Raw genomic sequence first — 12,532 nt, forward strand, 5'->3', positions numbered from 1 at the left:
AAATGTTGTGTTATTAAATTAACATATTACTAACATTTTTCTAAAGATAATATTTAAAATGAATTAGTTTTTATATTGATGAGGTTTGTTAAAAATTAAATTTACTAAATATACTATATTTTTCAAGTTAAACAATTTCGTAGCATATTCTGTAAATTAAATATAAATATATTTTGTTATCTTTTGAAAATGATTACTATTATAATATAATAAAGATCAAATGAATACTAAATATTTACCATATGATCATAGAAACACAATGTTTTTCTTTGAAGTGCTTTCTTCTCAATTGTTTCTAGTCATTGTTTGGTCATTTTCAACTATTATTACATCTCTTGTTAGTGTTGTGAGTTTACCAAACAATGAAAGTGTTCCAGCACTGTTTGTGTTCGGAGACTCTATAGTAGATACAGGTAACAATAACTACATTAACACCATAGCCAAATGTAATTTTCGACCATATGGTAAAGATTTTGGTGGAGGAAATCAACCAACTGGGAGGTTCAGCAATGGTTTAACCCCTTCAGATTTCATTGGTACAAACAAAAATTCTTATTCTTGAATTCTTTTACCATTATATGCTGTTCTAATCCATTTCCCTGACAATTTTTCTTTCTTTGGTCTTTTTAATTAGCTGCAAAATTTGAAGTTAAGAAGCTTTTGCCACCGTACCTTGATCCAAATTTGAAACGTGAAGATCTCCTCAGAGGTGTAAGCTTTGCATCTGGTGCTAGTGGATATGATCCTCTAACTTCTGAACTAGCAGTAAATAATATTTCCCACCTAAAACCTTACAATATATTTTCATTTCTTCTCAGCATATCTTAGACATTAACTATAATTTTCTTTCGTTGTCATATGTTATGTTAGTTAGTGTTATCATTATCAGATCAACGGGACAAATTCAGGGAATACATAAAAAAGATACAGAACATGGTTGGAGAAACCACAACGACAACAATGATATCGAAAAGCATATACATCTTATGCACAGGAAGCAATGACATTACCAATACTTACTCTTTTAGGCGGCTGAAATATAATATTTCAACTTATACAGACTTCATGGCTTCACAAGCTACAAAGTTCTTAAAAGTAAGTACCTATGAGCAATTTAGTTTACATTTTGCGAAGAATGATTTAATAAAATCTTGTCTAAAAGGTTTCTTGACAGTTAGACAGTGCTAAACTATCCCATATATTACAAAGTTTATATCATGTTTGTAGATAGTCTCACAAAACCGTCTACATGGTGAAATCGTCAAATGACTATTTAGTTTTGTTGTGAAAAGTATTGTTCAGGTGTCTTCCTTGTTTGTTTGGTGCATTTCATGTGTGTTAGTTATAACAAAGTTTACATTATAAACAAGATATTTGTATCTATATATGGAGTTAACCTCCGAGTTGTAATTGAATGAAAGTTTTCTCAAAGTCATACTCATAAGTTGTACCACTAACACAAAATACATTTATTATGTCACGTGATTTACGTCCGATCATTAAATGTCAGACACAAAAAAATACACGGTGACATTTTTGTAAATAATTTGTCAAAATTTACGTCTGACCTATTTGGTTAGACTTAAATTTATGTCGAGTAGATAGAAGTCAGACGTAAATTTACGTATGACAAAAAAGGATTAGACGTAAAAATCAAATTTTATGTCTGATCTAGAGGGGTCAAACCTAAATCCCTCAAGTCACTTTCATTTTCACTCTCTCCTTCAAAACAATGCCAACAAACACGCACATGACCACTGCGACCATTCCATTGGTGTTTGTTCTGTTGTTTTTTCTTCTTTTAATATCAAACTCTCCTTCTCGCCACTTATGTTTTCCCTCTCTTCTTCACAACTTGTGAAGAACTTGCAAACCACCATCTGAACACGCCGTAAGCATTGTAAACCTTAGAGGGCCTCCATTGTGTTGCAGATCTCGACGCGATGGTTCACACGGCTTTGACGATGCAAATATGTTTGGCTATTGCTCTTTGCGTTTTTTCAGCAAAAGGGAAAGATGCGGTTTTTCGATTTGCTATGTTGATGTACAACTCAAAGGTCTCCAGCATGGTGCATGGATGACGACGAGATTCAGTGGATGTCATATCTGTTGCTGGGTTCCAGCATCGCTTGCGTGGTAGGTTTTGTGGGGGGTGTTGGTGTGATGGAGGAGTTATTCCGATTGCAAATCTGGTGATGGTTCGCGTTTGAGTTGCAATGAGGATATTCAATAAAGTTGGTCAATAGTTGTTCGACGAGTGTGCTTGATGGCCTAAAGAACAATGAATTTTTACGTCTATTATGTTGTCACCAAATGTAAATTTATGTCTCTTGAATCTATGTCCGATTTAGACTAGACGTAAAAAGCTAAAAATGTTGGACGTAATAAGCCCATTTTGTGTTAGTGTACTTTACGTGATTTAGTGAATTTTTTTGTGGATGTAGATTGCAGTTAGTTAATACTTCAATCGAACCACGTTAAACTTTATATATAGCAACGAGGTAGACTATTTAACAGTGATAATAGAGGAGGCAGAATAAGGTCAAAGGTCAAAGACAAAGAATAGTGGAAATACATCATTTATTAGATGTTAACATTGCAATAAGGAAGGACACACTAGAAAGTTGTGTTTAGAGAGTTAGAAGACAACTATAACCTTGACAAACTGTTTAGGTTTGGCAAACAACTTGATTAGAGGTGTCAAAATAGGTTGGAACCCACGAGCCAACCTGGCTCACCACGGGTTCGGGTCGGGTTGGGTTAAAAGTTTTTTACAAATTTCAATAGGGTTGATTTTTGACCCGGCTCATCCGGGTTGAACCCGTGGTGAGCTGGGTTGGCTCACCAACCCGTAGATAAAATGGTCACACAAGTATTTTTTATTAAGTTGGGCTTTACATTTGGGTCATGCTAGGTTATTTTTTTTAGCCAACACATAAATATTGTGTATTTTTTTTTTATTTTGATTTGTATTTGGACTGTATTAAAGTTTATTTAGATTTTAATTAGAATTATAATTTAGTTTTGAATGAAGAATAAATAAAAAAATTGTATTTTTTTTAATTAAGTGAACTCGTGAACCAACCCGTTTAACCCTTAAACCCATAGAGGGTCAGGTCGGGTTTGATTTTTTTTGGCTCGCTAAAAAGTGAGCCGGGTTGAGTTGGCTCAGTAAATCATTAACTCGTGGTGGGTTGAGTCGGGTCAGGTCGGATTATCCATTTTGATAGCTCTAAACTTGAAGGGGGTTTAGCTCTTCTTGATGAGAATGAGTACTCTTGTAAGATAAATGGAGTTGGAACCAAAAAGTTTTGTTTGCATTGTGGAACTAATAGAGTGCTTGAAGAAGTTAAGTTTGTACCTAGCTTGAAAGACAAGGTTAAATCCCCTTATGAGATAACGAAGAAGGGATATGCATTTAAAGATGATAAGGGGTGTTGAGTCAAGACATCATCTTTAATGAAACTGAAATGGCTTGTAAGCCAAAAGTTTCAAAATTAAACTCGGAGGTAAGAAGTGCTTGATTTCTTACAAGATCATGTGTTAGACAATTTTGTATATGATAAACAAGAAGCTTTTAGTGTAGAAAAATGATATGATGATTACATGTTTGCCACATATAGAATGAGGAGAACAATAAAAGCTCTAAAGATAGTAAAGATAGTAAACTAAAAACTGGTCAATAAAATTTCAAGGCAAGATTGGTGGCTAGAGGCCTTACTCAGACAAAAGGAGTTGATTATAATGATGTGTTCTATCTTGTAGTAAAGCACATATATCCATCATGATGTTGTTATCCATGGTTGTTAAGTTTAACCTTAAGATGGAACATATGAATGTTAAGATTGCGTCCTATATGGAGACTTAGAAAAGCATGAAACAACCAAAAGGATTTGAGGTAGGAAGCAAGAAAAATTGTGTTTATAAGTGAAACAAATCCTTGAATGGGTTGAACAATCTTGAAGACAATGGAATAAGTGCTTTGATGATTTCATTGCAAGTATTGGTTTTGAACGTATCGAGTTTGACACTTGTATCTATTTCAAGTTTCTAGTAGACAATTAGTTCATTTTATTTATATTGTATATAAGTGACATTCTTATAGCAAGCAATAGTAAACCTCAGGTGTAGAAGGTAAAAATTGAGTTGGACAACGAGCTTGAAATGAAAGATTTTTAAGTTACTAAGAAGATATTGGGGATTGAGATCATAAGACTATGTGAGGTTAGACCAATCTTAGAAAATTTCTTGAGAAGTTTGGTATGACAAACTTGAAAATTGCATCCACACCTCTTGCGTCTGATTACAAGATGAGTGATGAACAATATCCTAAGACTTTTGAGGGATAATTTTATGTGGACAATCTTTTATGTGCCAATATTGTTAATGCCATTATGTATGTGATGGTTTGCACATGCCTTGACACAAGTTATGTTGTAAGCATTGTTAGTAAGTTTATGTCAAATCGTAAATGAGCCCATTAACAAGCTCTTAAGTTTAGGCTTCATTATTTGAAGGGATCACGTGGACGAGTTTTAGTTTATGGCGGAGCTAGAGGATCTACTAGAGATACTCTCGCAGAAAGGTTTATTGACTCAAATTTTGTTGGGTATTTGAACATTAGAAAGTATCTCATAGGATTTGTGTTCACTGCTTATGACACGATTATCTGTTGGAAGGTTAATCTTCATAAGGCATTGACTTCCTCTATCATTGAAAAAGAGTTTATTGTCATGAAAAAAAATAGTGAATGAAGCCTTATGGTTGAAAGGTCTACCAAAGGAATTGAAGGTGCATAGTTTCATTGTCTACTATAACAGTAGAAGTGTGATACAATTGTTCAAAAATCAAGTATACCATGAAAGAACTAAGTACATCGGTGTTAAGCTACATTTCGTAAGAGAGGATATTGTACGAGGGCCTATGAAAATGATGAAGGTCTCAACAGATTATAATGACTTTGATATGATTTTGAAGATTTTTCCAGGTAACTAGTTTTTTCATTGCTTGGATTTGATCAAGTTGAGTGGTGATTAAGCCTCTAATGGACTGAGAATGACATACAACAACTCTTGCTTATAAGATTAGTAAAATCTTATCCAAAATTCCTAGATCATTTGATAGTGCTAGATTGTCTAGTGTGTTATACAACTTCTATCATGTTGGCAAATGGTCTTAGTTGACCTTTTAGTCTCTTAGGATCTACTAAGCCATGAATCGTCTAGTGAAACATTGTATGAGAATTTTGTTTTGTTTGAGGAGCATTGTTTGTGTATTTGTTGTTAGACTATGTGTGTAGACATGTCAAAATGAGCCAACCCGGCTCATACGAGTTTGCTCACCACAAGCCGAGTTGAAAATGAGTGAATCCAACCCGGCTCACTTTATGGTGAGTCAGAAATTTTACAACCCGCCTCAACCCACCACGGATTGGTGGGTTAAGTGAGTTGACTCATCAACCAACAAAAAAGAATTATTTATGTATTAATTTTTAAGTATTCAAATATTTAAATAATTTTTTAAACAATCCATGAGATGACAATCACAATAAAATCAATAACCAATGTTTTCATCATGCTCACCACCAATATATGATGAATTGTTTCCAAGAAAGTATCTATATAGTTCAAGAAAACATGGCTAATATTACACATTTTCTATCATGTTATTCAATAAAATATAAATAAAAAGACTACACATTTTTGTCATACTAATTTAGAAAAAATTGTTTATTAGACGGTTGCTTAAGTAATTTACCATAAAGATTATAGTTAAAGATGAAAGTATCAACATATATAACTTAACAATCAAATTAATTACACATTCAAACTATTCAAATATTATTGAGAAACATTCTAACATTTAAAAATATAAAATTGTGAACCTATATAATTAGAAGTAGTAAATAATTATTAAAAAAATATTGTAAAAAAATGTTGGTGGGTTAAGTGGGTCAACCCACTCTCAACCCGGCTCGAACCCGTAGGTTAAGTGAACCGAGTTGAGTTCAATCCACTTTTAAAAAAGTTGAATTTTTCTTAATCCAACCTGGCTTGAACCCGGATTGGCTCACAAATTGAAACTCATTTTGACATCTGTATATGTGTGTAAGTTATAAGTATTTGCACTATAAATAGCACCCTTGTATCTTCATGTGAAGGTTTATGTTGTAACTAGTTATGATTTATATGTGATTTAGTGAATTCTTCCATAAAAGTAGATTGAACTTCGTTAATACTTCAATTGAATCACATTAAATTCCATATTTGTGATTCTTTGTTCTTCTTTAACTAGTGTTTACCTTCTACTGCTTAATTTTGCTATTTCTTTATTATCGCTATTTGTGTAATAGATGCTCTGCAATAAATTTGACCAAGCTAATTCCTAATAAAACTTGTATTACTAAAACTTATTTCGTACATCTTTGCAAGATGGTACATAATCTTAAATGAATAAAATGCAGGAACTTTATGGACTTGGAGCTAGAAGAATTGGAATAGTTGGTTTGCCAATTCTAGGGTGTGTGCCCTTTCAAAAAACAATGAGAGGAGGATTTAAGAGAGCATGTTCAGATTCTGAAAATCAAGCTGCGATATTGTTCAACAAAAAGCTATCATCCCAAATAGATATTCTTGGGAAAAATTTTCCTGAAGCTAGACTTGTCTACCTTGATATTTACAACCCATTATCGGATATGATTCAAAACCCCTCTAAATATGGTAATCAAACACATCTACCATATTATATCTATTATATAAACCAAAATTGAGTAAACAACCATTTTAATTCCTAGAATGGTAGGTGTTATCACATTTAAAACTAAGAAAATTTTTAAGAAAAAAAAGTCTCATGAAGTAAAATAAGTCGCCAAACGTAACTATTTTTTTATTACTTTGTTCCTAAGTATATATTGATATTATGACTTTATATTTATTTGAATTGGTTTGGTGTTTTAGGTTTTGAAGTAGCAGATAAAGGATGTTGTGGCACAGGATATTTTGAAGTAGGCTTTATGTGTAACGCTCTTTCCAAGATATGTTCAAACAGGTCAAACTATATATTTTGGGATAGTGTCCATCCTACGGAAAGGGCCTATAATATACTTTGTTCAGAGGCGCTTGACAAAAATATCAACAAATTCTTCTGAGTTTTATTTGGTTGTACTCTTACTGATATGAATACAATAACAATATATTTGTCTTGTGCTAGAAAGTTATAAACTGATTTTTTTTATATAACTTCATTAATATTAGATACTTAAATACTTATAACAATTTGAAAAAAAATACAGTTTTTAAAGTTGGTCATATATTTAGCATAATTAAAAGTGTCATATGGAAAGAAGTTTAACCATTATTTTACTAGTTTAGTGTGACATTGGTTGGTACCACAAGGGTAAACCCTAAACCCTAAACCTTAAACCCTAAACCTGTGATGCATAGATATGATACGTGTATCCGATACGATATGTGTATCGGATACAACACGTATCTGATACGTCGATATGTTTATTTTGAAAATAATAGGTTATGATACGTAATAGATAGCGATATATGAATATTGAAAAAATGTACAATAGTTCTTAAAAACATAATAAATATATGATTGTTAATTATGTGAATCCAAATTAAAACTATATTATTAAAGTTGTCAACATAATAAATATAAAGTATTGTCATCATAAAAGTACTACTACAAGAAAATTTTTAAATAATGACCAATTTTAGTAACAAAAACTATGTTAGAGACCAATTTTTTAATTAAAGACCAATTATTTTGGTAGCCAAAACCTTGGTAACTAATGTTAGTAACCAATTTAAAAACCAATTATTTTGATAGTCAAAACCTTGATAGCTAATGTTAGTGAACAATTTAGAAACAATTCATATTACTTATCAATTTAGAGACTAATTATAATTTTTAGAACTATTTTAGTTGTCAATAATTTTTAGTTTTTAAATTGGTATCCAAATTGGTCACTATATAGTGACTAATTATTTGTTGTCACAAAAATGGGTCATTATTCAAATATTTTTTTGTAGTTTACTACGATTTTATAAAGTAGAAATTTCATTGATAAGTATCGGTAAAATATCCTAAATATCGAATACGGATACATGTCGAACACGGATACGTGACCCAAGTTGAAATATTGGTGTATCATGTATCATAGGGTAATACTAACTCTATGTTGCTGAAAATAAATAATTGTTGTTAGCTCTGATAGAAGGAATTACTCTAATTAAAGAAAAAAGGAAAAATAATTTTTTTTTAAATAAAATAAGTTGTTCAGATGAAAATATTAAAAAAACATTGAAATCTAAAAATATTAAGAAATAAAATTTAGAATTTACTAAAAAAAAAGAAATTAAAATTTCACTAATAATCACTATTATTTATACACATTTTATGCACAAATTGGAAAAAAATTAATATATACTATTTAAATTTTGAAATTTAGCTAATACTTTTTTGTAAATTTTATTTTTAAAATAAATATTTTTGAAATATAATTGTATCTAAGATATTTTAATTACTAAAATATTTAAAAAATAAAGAAAATTTAATTACCAGTAATTTAAATCTAATGTATTTCAAACTTTTAAAATTATTGTTAAGAGATAAGAATGTCATTGCCATGCATGAGTAGATAATTACAGGATATAAATATAAAATATCACATTCTTACTTGCACATTGTCTTCTAATTTGTTGAAATTCACAACAAATTCCGGAGACAAAGTTCATGAAGCACAACCAGCGACCTAATTTGTGTTTCAACAAATTTAACCTATGTTATCAATTTTTCGGATCAAATTAGTACTATATTCTATTTTTATTTACTTTTACGTTTTCCAAAATATATTTTTATCTATTAATTCCCAACTAAGTATATTTATTTTTATAATTTTTTCCTAAGCATTGAAATGGATTTTTATGTTAGATTGAACCATGTAGTTGATTGGCCGACTTACAGATATATTTAGAAAAATTATTTAGTATAAAAATTATTTTCTTTACTCCGAAATAGTTATAGTTTAAAGTTTCGTTTTCATAAAAGCTATCACTTTCAATCATTGCGTTACTTATATGTTGCAAATATAATGAATGTAATTTATTTTAAGGTAAATTATTGAAATAGAAAATAAATATTTCATTAAAATTGAGAATAAAGTTAATTTATATTTTTTCTAAAGACTAAAACTACAATGATTAGGCTTTGATATAGGTTTTTTAAAGATAAATATCAAACACTTTTAAATACTTTTTTTATTTTCAGTATTCTTCTGTTTGAAATATTTAGAAAATACTTGTGCTATTGGTAATAGATAAACTTTTGTTGGACTATTAGTAATATAGAAAGGATTATAATATTTTGATCTATTTTTTTTATGTATTTTTAATCTATCAGTCTACTTATTATTATATCATGACATTGCACCATTAATAAAAATCAAAATAGATAATTGAAGGAGATTGTAATATCATTATTGGAATGGTTTACAGTATTCTTCTAATGTATTTCAACCATTGAAGAGTTTTTTTGAAGACATGTTAAATCTTTTTGCTAAAGTTTTTCAAGTCTGGATAATAATTTTGGCTTAAATATTTTACTTTCTATTTTCTTTCAATTTGAAAAGGATAAAATTGTTCTATTTTAAAAAAAAATTGAGACTAAATTAAATCAAAATAACAAATATGAAAACTAAAGTGAATCAAAATAACAATATAAGTATGAATTGAATCAAAATAACAAATATAAAAACTAAATTAAATACAACGTAATAACATATTATACTGATACTGACACATAACACTGACATTGCTATGTGATATGATGTTAACTTGACATGTAAAAAATTTTTTTAATTAAGAAAAATTTTAAAAAGTAAAAAAAAATTAAAAGAAATTCAAAAATAATTCAATTAATTAAAAAAAATCAAAAGATTAAAAACTAAAAAACCATGAACTGACATGTGTTATACATCCTTCACAATCTATTCACGATTTAAACATCATTATCAAAAATGACAAAATTAACCAAAATTGATGAAAATTGTGATTTTATTGAACAAAAATAAAAGAATCACATTTGTCAACACTCAATTTCGTCCGAGTAACAATGATAAAAATAATAATAGAAACAAATTAATTAAAGTTCAATGGAGAAAAATAAATAAATAATTAATAAAATAAAAAAGGTAAAAAAATATATTTTAATTTGAGAAAGAATAAATATGTATGTTTATTTTATTTATTATTATTATTATTTATTTTATTTTAATTTAATTATGATTTTTTTGTTTTGTTTTATTTATTATTTATGATTTTTATTTTATTTAATTTTTATTTTTATTATTTTATTATTATATTATTTTGTTTTCTTTTATTATAAGTTCCATTTTGTTTTATGTCTCTCATTCTAGTTTAGTAACAAAAACGAAAAAAAAAACAAAACAAAAGGAAAAAAAAACAACAAAAGAAAAAGAGAAGGAAAAAGAAAAAAAGAGAAATAGGAGAACTACAGGTTGGCGTAAGATCTATGTTATCAGCGTACCTATCTCTTATATCATTGTTTTTGTACTGGAAATTGCGTATAGTAGCTGGCTAGCCTTATCCCATATCTCAGATATTGGAAAGGATAAAAGAGAAATGAGCGAAACAAAAAAAGGGAATTACATAATAAAAAGAAGAAAATCTATTAAAAAAAGAGGATTTTTCATTACAGAGGAGAAGAGAGTATGAGACAGAATAGAGGAGGAGATTCTGTAAACAAAAGAGGAGAAGGAAGCATGTCGGGAAAAGAAAGAAGTTGTTAGTGAATTAACTTTTATTTCCAAGGTAAGTGCCCTTAACTTCTTAAGTCATTCCTTAACACTGGTGCTTATTAATATATGAGTGGAATGAATGTATGGGGTTGGTCTTTAGTTAAGCATCATTCATCTTGTTTTTCATATATTGTTTATACCCTCTGCACTCATGATCGTGCTTGTCGCCTTATCACTCACATCTTCTACCCGACAAAATAAAAAACAAAGCACCAAAATAGTTTCCATCATCATCGTATCATCATCGTAAGAGCCATAATTTCTTTCCTCAAAACCCTGCACAACCATCATGCCCAACCACAAGAACAAAAACACAACAATCCAAACTCCGAAAATCAAAACAGTAAGCCGTCGACGAGTCGGAGTTCGAGCTGAGTGATAGCGGCTCCGATCACAGTTGGGGGTGCGACAGTAAGGCTCGATGGTGTAGCTTCCGAACCCGGTGTGGCTCGTGCGAGAAAAGGTTCAAGAATCTTGGAGCACCGCGGAGGCCGGCGAGGGTTCTGGTAGGGTTTAGCGCTGTCGCAGGTGGCTCTAACGGACCGGGAAGCTGGTGTGGTCGTGACCTTGGGGCTGTAGTGGTGGCTCGCGTGTTGGGAAGGTGAGAGAGGCACCATATTGTATCGTTCTTTGCCGACGATTGTGCTGTGGTCGACCGAAGATGGTGGCCATTTTGTCGGAGGTGCGTTAGAGGGTGGTTCTCCGTGGGAAGAGGTTCCAGACGTGAAGGTTGAAGAAGAACCTTTTTTATTTGAAGAAAGGGAATGGGATAACTTAGGATTTTCTATTTTTGTTAGAAGAAGAAGATGGGCTTACCATCTTTTTGCACCTTGCACCCCCGTAGTTGTACCTTGCACCTTCAATTATTTCACTTTGGGCTAGAATATATTTTACTCTACACATCCCATTTTTCTTTATCTTGCACCCCTATTTTAATTTCATGCTGCGAGCATCCCCTGATGTTTACTAACCTCACACCCCTGCCACACTTGTTTCATTTTTACTATGCGCACCCCTTTTTTATCTCACACCCTTATTTTAATTTTATGCTGCAAGCACCCCCTGATGTTTACTAATCTCGCACTCCTACCACACTTGTTTCATGTTTTACTCTACGCACCCCCTTTTTCTTTATCTCGCACCCCTGTTTTAATTTTATGCTGTGAGCACCCCCTGATGTTTACTAACCTCGCACCCTTGCCACACTTGTTTCATGTTTTACTTCGCGCACCCCTTTTTTCTATATCTCGCACCCCTGTTTTTATTTTATGTTGCAAGCACCCCTTGATGTTTACTAACCTCGCACCTTTGTCACACTTGTTTCATGTTTTACTTTGTGCGCCACCATAATTGTTAATCTCGCACCCCGTGTTTTCTGTTGGTCTTGTTTTGGGTCTGACTGTGTTCGTTGGCTGCAGCCTAATTTTCACAGTTTACACCCTTCTTGTATTTTTACTCTATTTTCAAATTTTTACTCATTACACCCTACTGTGTTTTATGTCTACACCCTTCATGCATTTTTTTTTATTTTTTACCTTCATTTTATTTTTGTCCCATCTTTTGTACACATGTGTTTTTTCTTTCTTTCTAAAAAAATATTTGGAAATTATAAAAAATTACAAAAATAGAAAAATCTGAAAAATGAAAAAAAAAATGTTCTCTTTCACTTTATTGTGTATGTCTGGTCGCCTGTACCGTGTGACA

At 31.0% G+C, this 12,532-nt stretch overlaps 1 protein-coding gene across 1 annotated transcript; it reads left to right on the top strand.

Annotated features, from left to right (window-relative positions):
• Positions 1-259: 259 nt before the first annotated feature.
• LOC114170352 (GDSL esterase/lipase At5g42170-like) lies at positions 260-7,147 on the top strand. The gene is made up of 5 exons (XM_028055829.1): positions 260-536; positions 635-765; positions 871-1,095; positions 6,464-6,719; positions 6,957-7,147. Exons 1-5 carry the CDS (start codon positions 260-262, stop codon positions 7,145-7,147), a joined length of 1,080 nt encoding a protein of 359 aa, XP_027911630.1.
• The last annotated feature ends 5,385 nt before the right edge of the window (positions 7,148-12,532 follow it).

Source organism: Vigna unguiculata, chromosome 11, assembly GCF_037176805.1.
Source record: "Vigna unguiculata cultivar grain cowpea cultivar isolate G323 ecotype 2 chromosome 11, ASM3717680v1, whole genome shotgun sequence".
In the NCBI taxonomy this organism is placed as follows: Eukaryota; Viridiplantae; Streptophyta; class Magnoliopsida; order Fabales; family Fabaceae; genus Vigna; species Vigna unguiculata.